Source organism: Trichechus manatus, unplaced genomic scaffold (genome assembly GCF_000243295.1).
Source record: "Trichechus manatus latirostris isolate Lorelei unplaced genomic scaffold, TriManLat1.0 scaffold00303, whole genome shotgun sequence".
In the NCBI taxonomy this organism is placed as follows: Eukaryota; Metazoa; Chordata; class Mammalia; order Sirenia; family Trichechidae; genus Trichechus; species Trichechus manatus.
Genome location: NW_004444239.1, coordinates 400,559 through 419,780, shown reverse-complemented (window position 1 = coordinate 419,780; position 19,222 = coordinate 400,559). Strand labels below are relative to the sequence as shown.

Genomic DNA, 19,222 nt, shown 5'->3' with positions numbered 1-19,222 from the left:
TGCATCCAGAGGTGCCTCAGAAGAAAGACATGGGAATCTGCTTCCAAAAGGTCACAGACTTGAAAACCCTGTGGATTGCAGTTCTGCTCTGCACACATAAGGTCAACATGAGCCAGAATCAATTCAACATTATTTTTTTAATATTGTAATATGCAGAACAAACACTATGAAAGCTATATATAAGTAGACCCTGAATTACAGCGGGGTTGCTTTCTGAAGACTCCATCATCAGTCAGTTCTGAGGTAAGTCAAATACTTCATTTTTTTTTTTTACTTTTCATTATTACTATATTTTTATGCAAGTAAGACCCACACTCTGTGTTTGTTTGCCTTCCTGCCGTCTCCTGTAAAATAGTTTTGTAAGCATGCTCTGCTAATTTTTTTTCAGCAACATGTGAAAGAGTATTGGCATGGTGGTGCTTGTGAGGGTGACTCACAGGATGTGGGTGCAGACATTAAACAAACACAGAAGATGCACATTATATGGGTAAAAATATAGTGTTGCCTTTTATTAACAGCATCTTTATAAACCTGATCTTTATTTGTCTTTGGGAATTGGAAACACTACCTATAAACTTACAGATATATTTTAATACTTACATGCATTTGTTGTTGTTAGGTGCCATCGAGTCGGGTCCGACTTATATCAACCCACGTACAATAGAACAAAACATAGCCCGATCCTGCACCATCCTCACCATACTTGCTATGCTTGAGTCCATTGTTGCAGCCGCTGTGTCAGTTCATCTTGTGGAGGATCTTCCTCTTTTCCACTGACCCTCTGCTTTACCAAGCATGATGTCCTTCTCCAGGGACTGATACCTCCTGATAACATGTCCAAAATATGTAAGACGAAGTCTCGCCATCCACGCTTCTAAGGAGCATTCTGGTTGTACTTCTTCCATGACAGATTTGTTTGTTCTTCTGGCAGTCCATGGTACATTCAATATTCTTCACCAACACTGTAATTCAAAGCATCAATTTTTCTTTGGTCTTCCTTATTCATTGTCCAGCTCTTGCATGCATATGAGGCAATGGAAAATACCATTGGGTCATGTACACTTTAGTCCTCAAAGTGACATCTTTGCTTTATAACACTTTAAAGAGGTATGTTACACCAGATTTGCCCAATGCAATCTGTTGTGTGATTTCTTGACTGCTGCTCCATGGATGTTGATTGTGGATCCAAGTAAAATGAAATCCTTGACAATTTCAATATTTTCTCCATTTTTCATGATGTTGCTCATTGATCTAGTTGTGAGGATTTTTGTTTTCTTTGTATTGAGGTGTAATCCATACTGAAGGTTGTAGTCTTTGATCTTCATCAGCAAATGCTTCAAATTCTGTTCACTTTCAGCAAGCAAGGTTGTGTCATCTGCATATCGCAGGTTGTTAATGAGTCTTCCTCCAATCCTGATGCCACGTTCCTCTTCACAAAGTCCAGTTTCTTGAATTATTTGCTCAGCATACAGACTGAATAAATATAGTGAAAGGAGACAACCCTGATGCACAACTTTCCTGACTTTAAACCATACAGTATACCCTTGTTCTGTTCGAAGGACTGCCTCTTGGTTTATGTATGGGTTCCACAGGAGCATAACTAAGTGTTCTGGAATTCCTATTCTTTGCAATGTTACCCATAATTTGTCATGATCCACACAGTCAAATGCCTTTGCAAAGTCAATATAACACAGGTAAACATCTTTCTGGTGTTCTCTGTCTTCAGCCAAGATAGATATGACATCAGCAATGATATACCTCATTCTGCATCCTCTTCTGAATCCAACTTGAATTTCTGCAGGTTCCTGCTGATGTATTGCTGCAAACATTTTTGAATTATCTTCAGCAAAATTTTACTTACATGCGATATTAATGATATTCTTTGATAATTTCCACATTCTGTTGAATCACCTTTCTTTGGAATAGGCACAGATATAGACCTCTTCCAGTCCGTTGGCCAGGTAGCTGTCTTCCAAATTTCTTGGCAGAGATGAGTGAGTACCTCCAGTGCTGCATCTGTTTGTTGAAACATCTCTATTGGTATTCTGTCAATTCTTGGAGCCTTGTTTTCACCAATGTCTTCAGTGCAGCTTGCACTTCTTCCTTCAGTACTATTGGTTCTTGATCATATGCTATCTCTTGAAATATTGGAACATGGACAAATTCTTTCTAGTGCAGGGATTCTGTATTCCTTTCATCTTCTTTTGATGTTTTTCCCGTCATTCAACATTCTGCCCTTCAATATTGCAACTCTACGCTTGACCTTTTTCTTTCAGTTCTTTCACCTTGAGAAATGCCGAGCATGGTCTTGCCTTTGGGTTTTCTAACTCCAGGTCTTTGCGCATTTCATTATAATACTTCACTTTGTCTTCTTGAGCTGCCGTTTGACCTCTTCTGTTCAGCTCTTTTACTTCATCATTTCTTCCATTTGCTTTAGCTACTTATACATTCAAAAGCAAGTTTCAGAGTCTCTTCAGACACCCATTTTGGTCTTTTCTTTCTTTTTAATGACCTTTTGCTTTCTTCACATATGATGTCTTTAATGTCATCCCACAACTCATCTGGTCTTTGGTCATTAGTATTCAATGTGTCAAATCTATTCTTAAGATGGTCTCTAAATTCAGGTGGGATATACTCAAGGTTGTATTTTGGCTCTCATGGATTCTTCTAATTTTCTGCAGCCTCAATTTGAACTTGTATATGAGCAATTGATGGTCTGTTTCACAGTAGGAAACTATCCTTGTTTTGACCAATGATATTGAGCTACTTCATCATCTCTTTCCACAGATGTAATTGATTTGATTCCTGTGTATTCCATCTGGTAAGGTCCACGTTCATAGTCACCATTTCTGTTGTTGAAAAAAAGGTATTTGCGATGACTAGGTTGTCAGCAAAATTCTATCATGTCATCTCTGGTGTTGTTTCTATAACCAAGGGCATGTTTTCCAACTACTGGTCCTTCTTCATTTCCAACTTTTGCATTCCAATCACCAGTAATTATCAATGCAACTTGAGAGCATGTTTGATCAACTTCAGACTGTAGAAGTTGGTAAAAGTGTTCAATTTCTTCATCTTTGGCATTAGTGGTTTGGTAAGTAAATTTGAATAATAGTTGTATTAACTGGTTTTCCTTGTTTGCGTATGGATATTATCCTATCAGTGACACCACTCGTCTGTCCGTTTGTAGTACTGTGGTGGCTTGCTTGTTTCTGTGATACTAGAAGGTCTGCCACCGGTATTTCAAGTACCGGCAGGGTCACCCATGATGGACAGGTTTCAGTGGAGCTTCTAGACTAAGACAGACTAGGAAGAAGGACTTGGCAATTCTACTTCTAAAAAAATTGGCCAGTGAAAACCTTAGTAATAGCAGCAGAAAATCATCTAATATAGTGCTTGGGGATGAGCTCTTCAGGTTGGAGGTCACAGAAATACCTTTTTTTTTTTTTAATTGCTGCCAAGTAGAGTCAACCTTAAAGACATGGATTGAATAAAGCTTTCGGGACCTTCATTTGCTGATGTGGTATAATTCAAACTTAGAAGAAATAGCTGCAAATATCTATTAGTAATTGGAACATGGAATGCACAAAGCATTAATCTAGGAAAATTGCAAGTTGTCAAAAATGAAATGGAACACTTGAAGATTGATATCCTAGGCATTAATGGGGTTAAATGGGCTGGTATTGGCCATTTTGAACCAAACAATCATATGGTCTGCTATGCTGGGAATGACAATTGAAGAATGGTGTCACGTTCATTGCCAAAAAGAATATACATACATAAAAAAACACATGAATCATAAAAATTTTCTCTGATGGTAAAGAAGAGTTGGACAACATTGGCATTTTGTTGGTTGCAGTAATAACTCCACTTGTGGAATGTTCTGGATCAACTGCATTATCCCTGGCATTGGGGATAGCGTTTCTAGTCAGTAAATTAGTGAGAGTTGTCTGTATGATCCTTTCTTATTTTCTTCATATGTTTCATGGTAACATCTCACTGCTTCCCAAATTTGCCTACAGACTTTAGCAAAGCAATCAGTGTTTGGGTTCCTGTTTTCAAGCAACTGAAGCCCTTGATTTAGTTTAGACAAATCTTCAGCTAATTCTTTCACTGTAAAAATTTTTGACAACTTTTCTCCTTCCTCTTCTTTATTATTTCTTTCTTCTTCAGCATTGCTTTCCCCTTCAAAATCCATTAAGTCCTGACCTATCAATGCCCTCCCCTTCATGATCTATAAGCGGTTCCATATTGGCAATATCAAGTTCTAAATTCAGCGTTCTTGCCATATAGACCATTTTTCCACCAATCTGTACCATCATATTATCCCGATCAAATGCTTGGAACTTTCTATTGGTTATGACTCCCAACACTGACTTCATTGTAGACCATGCCATAGACTGCTATACAGCATGTTCTGAACAGTAAATCATAAAACTGAATATGTGTGAATGAACATCTGAGAATGATAACGTCAGGAAATTATGCGCTGCGTCATGGTAGGTAGTACATATCACTAACGATAAGATGTACAAACAACAGCAGCAACAACAACAAACAGTTGTAAATGTGGTTCATTATTAACTCAAATACTTCATAAATCGAGGACTACCTGTACAATGAAATACACTGAAAACCACTTTAAATAAATTGGGATGGAATCCTAAAAAATGTTCAGGCATCCCACAAGAAAGCAAGAAAAGAGATAGATGAACAAGAACTAAAGGAAACAAAAAGAAAGCAAAAATAAAAATAGATTTAAACCGTAACATATCAATAATTTCCTTACATGTAAATAGTCTAAATACACCACCACCACTAACATCAACAACAAAATAACAGATTGGCAGAGTGAAAAGCAAAACACAATCTAATTATAAGCTTTCGATAAGAAACCAAAAAAACTCACTTTAAATTCAAAATCAAAGAATGCAAAAGATACAGCATGTAAACAATACCAATAAATAACTAGAGGATTCCACTTCTGAGAAGACAGAGTAGATGTGTTTTTTTGCTATTTCTCCCGGTAAATACAATTAAAAAACCCTGGGCATTACTGTATTTTTACGCAAATAGCGCTCACCTTCTGTTTGTTTTCTACCCACTCTCTCCCCCTGCGAAGTATTTTCACAAATGCTGCTATGCTAATTTTTTTTACATGTTGCTGTAAAAAAATTAGCATAGTGCATTCAGAAAAATACCTTGCACAGGGGAGGGGTTGGCAAACAGACGTAGAACGCGTGCATTATTTGCGTAAAAATATGGTACATACAGAACAAACATAGGGAAGCTCTGAAAGGTGGAAAGACCAGCTACAGATAGCAGGACCCGAGGCATCACATGTGGTGCTTTCCCTGGGTGTGCCTTTTGCCTTATATATTGCAGACTGGCTACAGGAAAATCTGACCATCTACACATAACAACAGGATCAGCCAAAAAAAAAAAAAAAAAAAGCCCCAACAAAGCCTGCTCTCTTAGTCAAAGGACCAGGAAAGGGGAAGCCTAGAAAGACAGAAAACATTTAGACAATAATTGCTCTACTGCAGCCAAACACCACAGAATAAATCGTGTCCCCATCTCCAACCACCAGCAAAGTCCAAGTGCAGAGCCTAGACTTCTGTCTTGCCAGGCTCTAACAAGGTACCCCAACACCCCACCAGGATGCTGTCAGAGTGCGGAGCCCGGACTTTTAATACCACTGGGCAGTAGTAGTGAGACCTCCTCACCACTGGAAGTCAGTGAAGATCCCATGGGAATCTTGAACATACACAAAAAACAAAACAAACCCATTGCTGCTAAGTCAATTCTGAGTAGCTGTAATCTCTACAGAAGCAAACTGCTGCATCTTTTTCCCACTGAGCAGCTGGTGGGTTCAAACTACAACCAACCTTTTGGTTAGCAGCCAAGCACTCAACCCCTGTGCCACCAGGGCTCCTTGCAGTTGTTGTAGAACTCAACAATTGAACTCTGGGGCATTTTTCTCAGAGAAATAAAATCTTACACTCAAACAACAACAAAATCTTGTGCATGAACGTTCATAGCAGTTTTACTTTTAATGGTCACAAATTGGAAAAAGCCCAGATGGCTTTCAACAGGTGAATGTTTAACAAACTGTAGTACATACCATGAAATACTACTTAGTGAAGAAAAGTAATGAAATATTGATAGAGACAACAAGCTGGGTGAATCTTCAGGGAATTATTCTAAATAAAAAGCCCAGTTCCACCCACACACCCCTCCACTCTCACGGGTCTCTGCCTGCCATAAGCCTCACCTATAGGAAGGCATTTAGGAGAAATCTTACTTTGAGTGAAGACTGACATAGTTATACCTATTTTAAACTGGGCCTTTTTATTTCTTGCATTGAATTTATGTTTTATGATATAATGAACCATAAGAATATCTATCATCTAAGAGTAAGAAAAAAAAAAAAAAAAACACCCTGAATCTTGCCTAAGTTTTTATCCAAAGGCTGGGAAAATTTTTTTCACTAAATACAATTTAAAGCAAGGATAGATGGTAGATAGAAAATTGTGTTTTGATTACATAAGGCATCACTTTTTTCGTATATTAATCACACCAGGGCTAATGGAGATAATGTTATGACTGGTGTTATCATTTAGGTACTATACAAACCTAAATTATTTTGATTGTATGGAAGAGAGTTTAATAATATTAAGCAGAATTATGACTTTGCTACTGTCTTTATTTGGAGATTAAGTATGGTTAAAGAGATGTGTATAAGTACCAAGCCACGGAGGCTGGCTGTAATGGGCAGTTTTATGTGTCGATTTGGCTAGGCTACAGTCCCCAGTTATCAAAACACTAATCTAGGTATTCCTGTGAGTATATTTTGTAAATGTAATTAAAATCCATGATCAGTTGACTTTTAGTAAGGGAAATTATCATAGATAATCGTAGGTAATCATAGATAATCTGGGTGAGTCTGATCCAAACAGCTGAAAGGCCCTATGAGCAGCAGCAGAAGAAATGTCACATCTGGACTACAGCTTCAATTTATGCCCAAGAGTTCCCACTTGCCCTTCCTAATGGCCTGCCCTTCAGATCTTGGACTTGCCTAGCCAGCTCTCACAATCGCATAAGCTAATTCCCTGCGATAAATCTCTTGATGTATATCTCCTACTGGTTCTATTTTCCTCTTTGACCCTTACTGACCACAGATTTTGGTTATCATCAGTATTATTTCTCTCCATTAATAAGATTCCTTCAATCCTTACTGACCCCAGCTGCAGCCATACTAATCACTCTTGAATCCTTAGCCCTCTCCCAATCCTTTCTGGCTATGTAGTTCCAACTCATTCTACAGGGTTTATCTCCAGTCCAGAACTACCAAATGTTCCACCACCCAAGGTCTCATCTCTTCCTCCTTACCTGGTGCCTCTATTTTGACCCTTCACTATTTTCAATTTGTTTTTTGATGATATACAATCTTGTAATATTTTCACAGTGTGTAATACAGGCTTTTCCCCACCCTTGCTAATTTTAAAGTCCTTGAGAACAGAAATCAGATCTTTGATGGCTCACGCATCCCCCATAGTTCTCAGCTCACTGTTGGAGCCAGAGTAGATACCTAGTTACATATGCCTGATATGTATGGATAAGGGACCTGAAAACTGGAGAGATTTATAAGAATTGGTGCTGAACGAAAATAAATCTCTCAATGAAACCCAAACATAACAGCAGCCAAAATAAAGTGTGCATTAAACTATGTTCACTGACTTGGGTGTCAAATATGATTATTATAATGTGGGTTTGACTCACCAACCTTTCAGTTAGCAGATGAACACTTAACCACTGTGCCACCAGGGCTCTTGGTATGATAATTATTACTATATGTTAATCAATATCAGTAAAAGCAATTTCTCACTCTGATTATTAAGCCCTAAGAACATTCTGAATCCAGTGATTTCAGTAACTACGAAGACTACCAACATCATACTTCACTGCAGGCAATCAAGGACGAGAACAACAGTGAGTCCTTTTCTTTGAGGAAATCCTCAGAAACCCTGCAATGAAGACTTCAATAGCAGGCTCTAACCAGGAAAAGCTAGAAGGCAGATTTCATCTTCTAAGGACAAGACAGGGAAGAACATTCTAGCCACAGAAAGAGTACAGTAAGAGCAGGGGATACTGACAACTTATTTCTAGAGCAACGACTTGAGGGATACGAAAAACATCAATACACTTAAAGGTCCCTTCCAAACATAAAATCCAGCATTTGTTACTAATTCACAATATATCCATTAAAGACTAGGAAAGGGAAACATGTAGAAGGGTTGACCAAGCAAAGTAACTAAATTTAATTGAACGTCTTCTATATTGGCACTACAGTCAATGCTGTAAGTAGGATTTTTATTTAATCATCACAAAATCCTGAGACATAAGATATTATTTTCCCTATACTTAGAGATGAGAAAACTGAGGTTCAGAGCGGTTGAGTGATTTTTCCCAGGTTACCTGATTAGTAATTATAGAGCCTGATATTTAACCCAGGCAGTCTAACTTTCAGAAATAATTCTGTTTTCATTAGCATGCTGCATCTTCATGAAAAGTGACATATGACATATCCAGTTTTCTACTTCTCTGGACCATCCCCTAATGGAGAGATTTGATAGCATTGGACTGAAGACTTTTGTCAAGTAGAAATTCAAGAGCCCAGATTCTTGCTCTCAAAGCCTGTGAGCTGCAGGCATACCTAGGCTGCACACGTTACATACAGTTATTCCATCAAATGCCCATTTAGACAATGTAAAGTAACGGAATCAAATGTTAGCAGATGGAGAGACTCTTCCAGCCATCACAGCAGTGAGATCAGGGAGATAGGAGTGAGGGAATGATTGCCAGAGTTCCCATCATCACATCAGCTGCCAGCAGGAAATCTGTGCTGTCAAAAGCTGACACTGACAGCTCTTCCACTGACAAACTAATAAACTCAGTTACGTGTCCTTCTATGACGACAGAAGGCTTTTCTTCCTTTCTAGGTTTTCTACATATATTTACTTATCCAAAAGTACTATTTCGTTAGCAACTTAAAATTATGCACTGCAGCTATGCCAACTGAAGAATGATTTACAAGCCAGTTTGAGAAATAATGGGAGTTGATGGAGGGGTCTTTAAGAATAATCCTTTGAATTCAAAGCAGGAGCCTCAGTTCTTTCATCAAATTCCAAACAGGAAGCTCCTCCTCATGGTGGCCAAAGAGAAAACCTAATACATGTTGTGTGCTATTTTCTGATTTATTGTATTTTACCTTCTCTCAAAGTCAAAGGCATACATTTCAAGGAAGTGCCAATATTTGAAATCTGGGATTCCTTTCTCTCAACACTTAGTTTGCATGTATAGTATTCCAGGCCTGTTATAGGTGTTGGGGACATCTGAAAATTCAAAATCCTGATCTTAAGGAGCTTAACACTAATGCCAGAGAAATATCAAAAGATCAATTATTGCAATCATGTGTACACATAGAGGAGACACTCCAGCAGGGAATAGCAAATTTTCTACAAAGACAAATGTGATGGTTAATGTTATATGTCAACTTGGCGAGGGTATGATTCTCAGTGATGTGGTAGACATTGGGCTGGGTGCTCTTCCATAATGTAACGTAATGTAATCATCTTCCATGATGTGATCAGCCAATCAGTTGGAAGGGGAGTTTCCATGAGGGGTGTGGCCTGCTTCCAATATATAAACTGATGTTCTGGCAAAGCTAGCTCTCTCTCTCTCTCCCCTGTACTCTTCTCATCACCTGACCTCCGGTTCTTGGTACGTAAGACAGCAGAGATCTCCAGCCTCCCTCCCGACCTGCAAATTTTGGATTTACCAGCAACTCTGTGTGCCAGCTAAGGTCTCCAGCCTGCCACCTGACCCATGGATTTGGAACTTGTCAGCCCCCAGAGTTGCGTGAGCCATTTTTCTTGAAGTAGATCTCCCTACATATATTTATATGTATGTTTCACTGGTTTTGTTTCTCTAGAGAACCCAGACTATGACAACAAATTAGGGAAGGAACCTTCTAGGCAGAGCTAACTGCAGTGTCAAAAGAATGAAGTGATGAACATAACCTAACATGTGCAAGGAATGAGAAGTAGATCAGAGGTACTGTAACATGGCTACACATGGGGTCATGGCTGAAAATGACTTGTGACCTAAGAGGCCTCCACATGATGAAGAGCTTTATTTACTGGGTGAGAAGTAGAATTTTATCATTGATATAATCAGGATCCACTAAAAGATTGCTAGGCAGTGATATAATCAGAATCAATTTTAGAAAAGAAGTAACAAAAACTACATTTAAAAATAACTCTAGAATTACATTAACAACATCTTACCTTGCATAGAGCACAATATAGCTGAAGAACCTGGACTGGGAGTCAGAATATCCAGGTTTTAGTCTTATGTGGGAGCGCTAGTTAAGAGCTTGGCTGCTAATCAAAAGGTCAGCAGTTTGAATCCAGCACCTCCTCTTTGGAAACCCTATGAGGCAGTTCTACTCTGTCCTATAGGGTCGCTATGTGTCAGAATCAGGTTTGCTTTTGGAATCTTATTTGGTTCTTGTACCTGAATGTCCTTGGGCTCTCTATCCTAAACTGCTCTGAATCTTCAGTTCTTTCTCCATACACTAGAGAAAAGAATACCAGCCTTGTCTCTCACCAAGGTTGCAGCAGGAACAAAATGATATAAAAACATAAAAGAAGGTACCTATAAAGAGGGATTATGATCAGACTTGTCAAAAGGATTTTATGTCCATTGATTGATGAGCTTATCCCAACAGCAGTAAGGGGCATATCCTATCATTTTCCCTAGATATATGGCATAAGGGGGCCCATATTGGTGAAATGACTTGCCATAGGCCATGTGTTATTGTGTTAATGGATGAGGAAATATTTTTAGATTTTATCTCTAAATTACAAAGTCAAAATATTTTTACAAATTCCACTTGAGCATACTGGGAATTCCTTTATTTCATGATAATCTGGACACTCAAGTCTCTCATTCAATAGTTAAAAATACAGTTGATAAACTATATTGAGCAATCATATCATTTTCTCTGATTATCCTGTGGCTTATTATTCTTATTACTCTTTGAGTTCACCCATTGTTAACATTCCTCTTGAAAGTCCCAGTTGCTGAACTCAATGAAACACTTCAAGGGCAAGACTCTAGAGATTGAAACACTTGTGATCCTTACAAAATATGCCACATGTTTTAACTTCTTTTACTTTTAAAAGTTATTTGAGCTAATGGTGTAAATGAACACTCAGTGGCCACTAAAGTGTCTCTGTCTCTGTCTCTATCTCTCTCTCTCTCTGTATCTCTCTCTCTCTCTCTCTCTATATATATATATATATGTACGTCTTACTGGTTTTGCCCCTCTAGAGAACCCAGACTAAGGCAACAAGTTAGGAGAAAACATTCCAAGCAGAGCTAGCAGCAGACCAAAAGAATGAAGTGATGAAAACAATCCAACACGTGCAAGGAATACGAAGTAGATCAGAAATGCGGGCTATATTATCTCTGAAAATACAATTCTAGACTAGAACATCAGAAAAATGGCTAAGATGACAAAGATTAGACAGCCTCATAAAACAAAACGAGAATTAAGGGGCACAACAGTCCAGGGACAAGGACTAGAAGGCAGGAGGGGACAGGAAAGCTGGTAATAGGGAACCCAAGGTTGAGAAAGAACAGTGTCGACATGTCATGGGGTTATTAACCATTGTCATAAAACAATATGTGTACTGTTTAATGAGAAACTATTTGTTCTGTAAACCTTCATCTAAAGTACAATAAAAAAATGGCTAAGATGAGAAATAGGCATTGCACAGTATAATTACAGTAAACCTAGCGGGTCATCATATTCATTCTCATAGTCATCTGGCTGAAGCAAATCCAAATGTTCTTTCTTAGTAACCATATGTAGTTCAAGTCCTGCCTTATACCCATAAGGAATCATGAGTTACAAGAAATAAGTGACTTGCCCAATTAAAACCACAATGAGATACCATCTCATCCCGGCATTACCAGCACGAATCCAAAACACTGGAAATAACAAATGTTGGAGGGGCTGCGGGGAGATCGGAACACTTATGCACTGCTGGTGGGAATGCAAAATGATACAACCATTTTGGAAAATGATATGGCGCTTCCTCAGAAAGCTAGAAATAGACATACCATTCGATCCAGGAATCCCACTCCTAGGAATATATCCTAGAGAAATAAGAGTCGTCACTCGAATAGACATATGCACACCTATGTTCATGGTAGCATTGTTCACAATAGCAAAATGATGGAAACAACCTAGATGCCCATCAACAGATGAATGGATAAACAAACTATGGTACATACACACAATGGAGTACTATGCAATGAGAAAGAACAACAATGAATCTGAACCATCTCATAACATGGATGAAACTGGAGGACATTATGCTGAGTGAAATAAGTCAATCACAAAAGGACAAATATTGTATGAGACCTCTATTGTAAAAACCCATGAAAAAGTTCACACACAAAATCTAACAATCTTTGTTGGTTACCAGGGATGGGAGGGGTGGGGGGGAAATACTAAATAGATAAGTGGTATGTTGGGTGAAGGGTGAGACAGTACACAATACAGGGGAAACTCGCACACCTTGTACAAGGAAAGGTCATGGAAGCCCCATAGACATATCCAAACTCCCTGAGGGACTGAATTGCTGGTCGGAGAGCTCTGGGGACCATGGTCTCGGGGAACATCTAGCTCAACTGGCATGACACAGCTTATAAAGACAAAGACCTCTCTACTTTCAACAACAACCCGCTGAGTCTCGAAATTTTTTAATTCCCATTTTGTTAATCCTTCCACTTCTCCTATCCACAAAGGCTGCACAGAAAGAAATTGATCCTATTTGCCCTAAGTCAGCCCTATTGGTTCACATTAAAAAGCAAAAGAAATAACAACAGAAACAAACAACAAAACAACACTAAAGAGCTTGAAAGGCAAAAGGAAACTGGAGAGAATATTCAGGAAACTGTCGGTTTTAAATACTATTATAACTGTCTTACCAAACCAAAGGACTTACATTTACTGTTCTGATTGTGGCACCTGCTTGAACAAAGCATGCCCCAAGACACTAAGAGTATAGAGGACGGGGCTGTGGGCTTGTTTTTCGTTTGTCTGTTGTGTTTTTGTTTTCACCTAAGCGTCTCCTGTGTGCCATCTTTTACATTTTGACAGTTTTCACCTTGTGTGGCCCACATGTAGGGTACATGCTTGCTGAGGACATGAAAGCATCAACTGATTAACTCAGTTTACAAAGTGACTCAGGACAATGGCCCCTACTCAATAGGAGGACGGGGAGATGAGGGGTTATTCAGAGGGAGGACAGGTTCTTGATTGCACAGGCGTCCAAGGTGTGCCGGCCAAACCTCACAGCAACCCAAACTCCTCGGATCCGTCCTGACCAAGTACCCAGAAGGGAAAATGGAGTTTCACAGCGTTGTAGCCCACAGTGTGGGCACTGAGCAATTTCCCAGAAAGGATGACGGAAGGGTGTTAAAAACATAATGGTATTTTTAAGGCTCTGTATCAGTGTTGACAGAATTCCTTTAAAAATCAACACCTCATCTCCATCTATTTTCAACTTCATATTTTTTTGTTTAAGCTGGAAATCTTGTATTTTTAGCCTGATGGATGGAGTAAATTAAAGAAGAACATCCATAGAGATGAACCCTCAGAAAATTGCTAAAATACTTTTGGAGAGAGTGAACAGAATAAGCTTTAAGAGGCATAGGCTTGTTGTGATGTGCTTTGGCTGAAATGTGGGTAGCTTCAACTTGAATCTTTTCCAAGGTTCTCTTGTCTCAATATTAAAGTGGCAGCCATTCTGGTTGCCTTTGAGCTTCTTAGAAGAGCAGTGACAGTCCTATATGCGCCCTACAACGCTTCTGTACGAGATACGTTGTTCTTGATTATTTGGGGCTGATATTTCTGGAACCAGACTTGAAGTTTATAGGCTGGTATTTCTTGGGACTCTTAGATGAAAACATACCATTTTAGCCTTAGAAGGGCCCAAATTAGTTTTCCCTCCGAGGACCTGGGCAGAAACTGAGCTTTAAAGTGATAAAGGTATGTATTCACTCAAACACTAGAGCTAGGTAACATTTAAATCCTCTCTCTCTCATTCCAGTGTTCCCTTCACTGGTCCAAATTTCTCAACAGAAAATTTTATTTATTTATTTATTTTAATTTAAAGGTAGGCAAAGTTTTTAGTTTTCCCAGGTAACTAACAACAATAGCAATACCATGACATAGACACCATTGGATTACTTCTGCTTTGATTTGGTTAGACCCTTGACTGCTAACCGAAAGGTTCACAGTTCAAAACCACCAGTGGCTCCATAGGAGAAAGATGTGGCAGTCTGCTTCCGTAAAGATTTACAGCCTTGGAAACCCTATGGGGTCGCTATGAGTTGGAATCAACTTGATCGCAGTGGGTTTTGGTTTTATGGGCACTATGAAGGCAGCTTGGTGGTACAAATGGTTAAGTGCTTGACTATGAGCTGAAAAATTGGCAGTTCAAACCCACCCAGAGGTACCTTGGAAGAATGGCCCAGTGACCTGCTTCTGAAAAATCAGCCGTTGAAAATGCTATGGAGCACAGTTCTACTCTGCACACGAGGGGTTGCCATGAGTTGGAATCAACTCAATGGCAACTGGTAGTAGTAATGGTAATGCACACTGTGGTGAATGCTGCATTCCAAGGCATAGAAGAGGTCATGGAAGTTCTGAAAGGATAAAAGCATCAGCATCACTCGTTCTTGATCACAGCCTGATTCCAGCCCAGCTGGCACCTAACAGTCCCTTTCTGCCTCCCTGAATGCCAGCCCTGCAACAGCAGCAACTTGAGAAAAACTAGTGAGATCTGCTCCACAGTGAGTCTCACTATAGTCTTCAGAAAAGCTACAGGCCTTGGCTCAACTCTTGTCTATTTCTAGAAGGTCCTCTGCCTCTCCACCTTCTAAGTCTGTTTCATATTTTTCATGAAATTTTCTGCAGCTACAGCCGTCACCTTCAGATTATGGCTCTCCCTGAATTATACTTTCAGTTCATTTCACATTGAATTATCTAAGTGCTAAACTGTCTCTGCTTTGTTACGTGTTTTGTTTGGTGTATCCAACAAGATTATACAATTACAGGGACCAGGATTCATGTTCTACATTTATTTTTATTCCTCCCCCTTTGAGTCTTTGTGTGCTCCAGTCCTGCCTCCCTCCCCTGCCTCCTCTCTCATCACATCTCACGGTGAGGAGCCTCCAACCTTGAAGGACCACTTTCAGGTTCAGAATTTCCATAGAAAAGCCACTATTTTTTAATGCCTCCATTTGTTCCTTTGGTCCTGAGTCTCCTTTTTTTTCTCAATTTTTTTCCACTATACTCTTACTTCAAGATCAGATCGAGTCTTGTCTGTGAAGTCCCTCCAACTCCCTGGGAACTATAGGCAGCCATCAATGCTTACCACCAATAATCCAGTTCTGTACTCTCAAACCCCATGGTAAGATTGCATTTCACCCCCTCTTGAAGTTGGATGTGTCCATGTGAATTTATTGGAATAAAGTGGATTTTATTTGAAATACGAGTGGAAGTAACAGTTTCCATTTCCCAGTAGATGTCTTTAAAAGCTAGCACATGCTTCCCTGAGCTTCCTTCTCCCTGCCATGGTGACATTCCAGATGATGGGGCTTCTGTTGGCTCAGAATGTGGACAACGTGGAAGAGGGCTCCAGCCACTGTGTGATGGGCATGTAACATTAGCATCACACATCCATTCGATATTTAAGCAACCGATATGCTAGGTTGTTTCTTACAGCAGCATACTTTAGCTCATCCAGACAATATTGTTGACTTGTTAGATCCCTCTTGTGCTCCTACAGCATTCTGTCTCGTCTCTACATCAACACTAATATCACTGCATTGAAAGTATCTCATTTCCTGTCTGTCTTCCTGGTAGACCGTAGGCTTCACAGGGATATGGCTTGTATCTGTGCATCCTCCCATCCATGACTATCACAGAGTCTAGCATATAATACCCTCTCAAGAAACACCTGTTGAATGAATGAAATAAAAGTGTCCATCCCATGCTGAACAAATCCTGAATTTAACTCTGGTATTCCTGCGTTTTGCCCATCCCATCGTGGGCAAACCATGAATCTACTTACAGTTATGGCAAGTGGCCCCCGTGTAACCTGTGTCGCTGCAGTTACAGGAGAAGGTAGTCCAGGACTGGGAACAGCTTCCTCCATGTTCGCAGTAGTTTGGCAAACACCTAATGGGAGATAATGCAAAGGCAAACAGAATGAACCAAATCAGTCAAAATAAACAGGAAATCAAAAATGTCTTAAATCCAACTGTACTACTAATGATGAAAAATTGATCTGCTCTGCTCCTAAACCTAAGTCACTCTTGGACGACATCAAAATAGCACTATGGTTTTGCCATAAGAGGTGGGTCCACCTACCACTACTACAAATTACGTGTCAGAGCTATTTTAGACAATTAAGTTGGGGCAACTTCTCATTGACTTAAGGTTGATTTGAAGGGGTCAGAATCTATAAGGCTTTTTAATTAACATAAACAAAATGTGTAAAAGTTTTAGTTTTGTATTTTTAAAAGGTTTTGCATTTTTATGGTAAGAGGAAAAGGGGAGATAATTGAGGTCACAGTCCCCATGTTTCCCATCTGGGGGACAGCGAGAAATTTATTTTAAACTACACACAAGAAACATTAAAGTTTAAAAAGATGATACCTGCTCATTTAACATGAAAGGAAATTCTGTCATTTTAAAATACACCAACGCCACCATTAAAACACAGTCATTACTTTTTGTTCAAAACAGTATGGCTATTCCAGAAAATATTTTCATCATACACAGTCAAACCTCCCTGAAATGCTAATATAATTTGGCCTGCCAATCACACTTAAATGGCTCTATCTTAACGATATAATTAAAAATATGAAAACAATACATAGATGTTATCCATAATAGCATAATCATAATAGGGAAATAATGTAAGTGCCCAACAGTAGAAAATTCCTTTAGGAATTTGTATTACATGAAATTAATAGGATGCCGTAGGGCCGATACAAAATAATTATAACAGACTGGGACTACATTAAGTGAAAAATAAGTTATGAAGCATAAAAAAAGCAAACCCGTTGCCGTCAAGTCAATTCTGACTCATAGCAACCCTATAGGACAGGGTAGAATTGCCCCATAGGGTTTCCAGGGAGTGGCTGGTAGATTCGAACTGCCTACCTTTTGGTTAGCAGCCTGAGCTCTTAACCACTGTGCCATCAGGGCTCCAAATAAAACAATAAGTTTATATTGCAAAAACAGTAGGAAGAAATAATATTAAGAGCTGCTTGGGTTAATGGAACTGAAGGTAATGTGCATTTCTTTTGGACAGAGATTTTGGACTTTAAGGACATTATAAAAATCAATTACTGTGGAGTCAATTCTGACTCACAGCATCCCTTTGTGTGCCAAAGTAGAACTGTACTCCATAGGATTTTCTATGGCTGATTTTTCCGAAGTAGATCTCCAGGTCTTTCGTCTGAAATGTCTCTGGGTGGACTTGAACCTCTAAACTTTTCGTTAGTGGTCAAGTGTGTTAACCATTTGCACCACCCAGGGACTCTCAGGTCACTATATCTTAGTTCAAATCCCAGCACAGCCACTTATAACATGGTGTCTTTGGGTAATTATCATCACCTCTTACATACAAGGTTTAAAATCTTTACACTGCAGGCACTGTTGCCTCTGAGAGATAACCTGGCAAATGACAAATAGATGTAGTGAATATTATTAAAAGTAAAAGCAATATATTGTGTTTCTGTTAAGGACGATGAAAAAATTTGAAAATAGATAGTGGTGATGGTTGCGCACCATGGCAAATGTAGTCAATGTCACTGAATTGCACACATAAAAACGGTTGAAATAGAAAATGTTCTGCTATATATATTTTACCCTAATAAAAAAGTAAAAGCAATAGTAAATACTTGAATTGTTGAAAACAGTCTTTACTGTGAGTCTGAGAGAGAAAAGGAAAAATGAAAAAGATACCATGAATTTAAAGAGGGCGTAGCAATGGGGTAGGGAAGCATACAACATAGTTAAAGGTTCATTGTGAGGCAGCTGAGAATGTGAGGCCAGCAGAAGTAAATGATTCACCTCAAATGTCCTGTAGAGGTAGAAAACCCTCCAGCAATGATTGTTGCAAAGCCCAGAAACTAATATTCCTGCATATGCTCAGACATTATTTGACATTTTCTGCTAGGCACAGCAAACATATAATAGTGCTGACAGCGCTTATGTTTGAGAAAAGCATGTGGATAGCTCCATGGGATCCAAAACTGGCTTAAAGAATGGAAAGAAAAAAGACACAATACTTTTGCTATGGAGTGTGTTCACGAAAATCAAACAAACAACCAAGCAAACGAAACTTATTCCCCTCCTTACTCCATATTCTATTTGCCAGATTCTCATGCGCAGCTGGCTGTGAGTGTCAGTGATGGGGTCCCTGTGCTCTGGGGAAGTGACCTAAACTCAGAGCCTTAATGTCCTCATCTACAAAATTGAAGGAATGAAACATGTCTCTGGGAAAGCCCAAAGGTGGCATTGCTTTGAATGCCCACCTACCCTCACATCCTTTTTCTTTTGCATCTTCGCCTCTCCCTGCTTCTGAAAACTGCTTCCCTAGTTTTTTCCCTCTGAAGCTTCCAAGTTCTTACATAAGTTCCCTCTCTGGTCACAGATTCTAGGACTGGGCAATAATGACATTGGGACCTTTCTCCTCCCCGCACCTCCCTCAACAAAAGTGAATCGTCTTAATGATGGAAAGCTGAGCACAACCAGGCCAGTAGGTGTTTAGCCTCTGGCATTTTTGGGTTTGGCATCAAGAAAGTTTAGGTACAAAACAGAAAATTCAGAAGTTCTCAGTGAACATGTATCAGCCATGACAAGAAAGCGTTTCCACAGAGAAGGAAGAAGAAACTGCTGATATGCAGCATGAGGCAGAAAGGAGAAAGGGAGACTTGGCAATATTTATGACTGGCTCCTGCTGGCCTCCAGGCTCCACTGCATTTGAAAACTTCTGGAGCTTGGGCTGCTTTAATCTACATCAGATTCTGTGAGATAACCAGGACTCTTTCCAGGAAACCCCCATTC

General features: G+C 39.4%; 1 protein-coding gene across 1 annotated transcript in view; it reads right to left on the bottom strand.

Annotated features, from left to right (window-relative positions):
* CNTNAP5 (contactin associated protein family member 5) overlaps positions 1-19,222 on the bottom strand; it is a gene marked incomplete at its 5' end in the record, with an annotated part of 853,982 nt that overhangs the window by 469,697 nt on the left and 365,063 nt on the right. Inside the window, one exon of the mRNA XM_004390491.3 lies at positions 16,215-16,321. Coding sequence (XP_004390548.3) covers positions 16,215-16,321 — 107 coding nt within the window. The remainder of the gene's footprint in view (positions 1-16,214; positions 16,322-19,222) is intronic.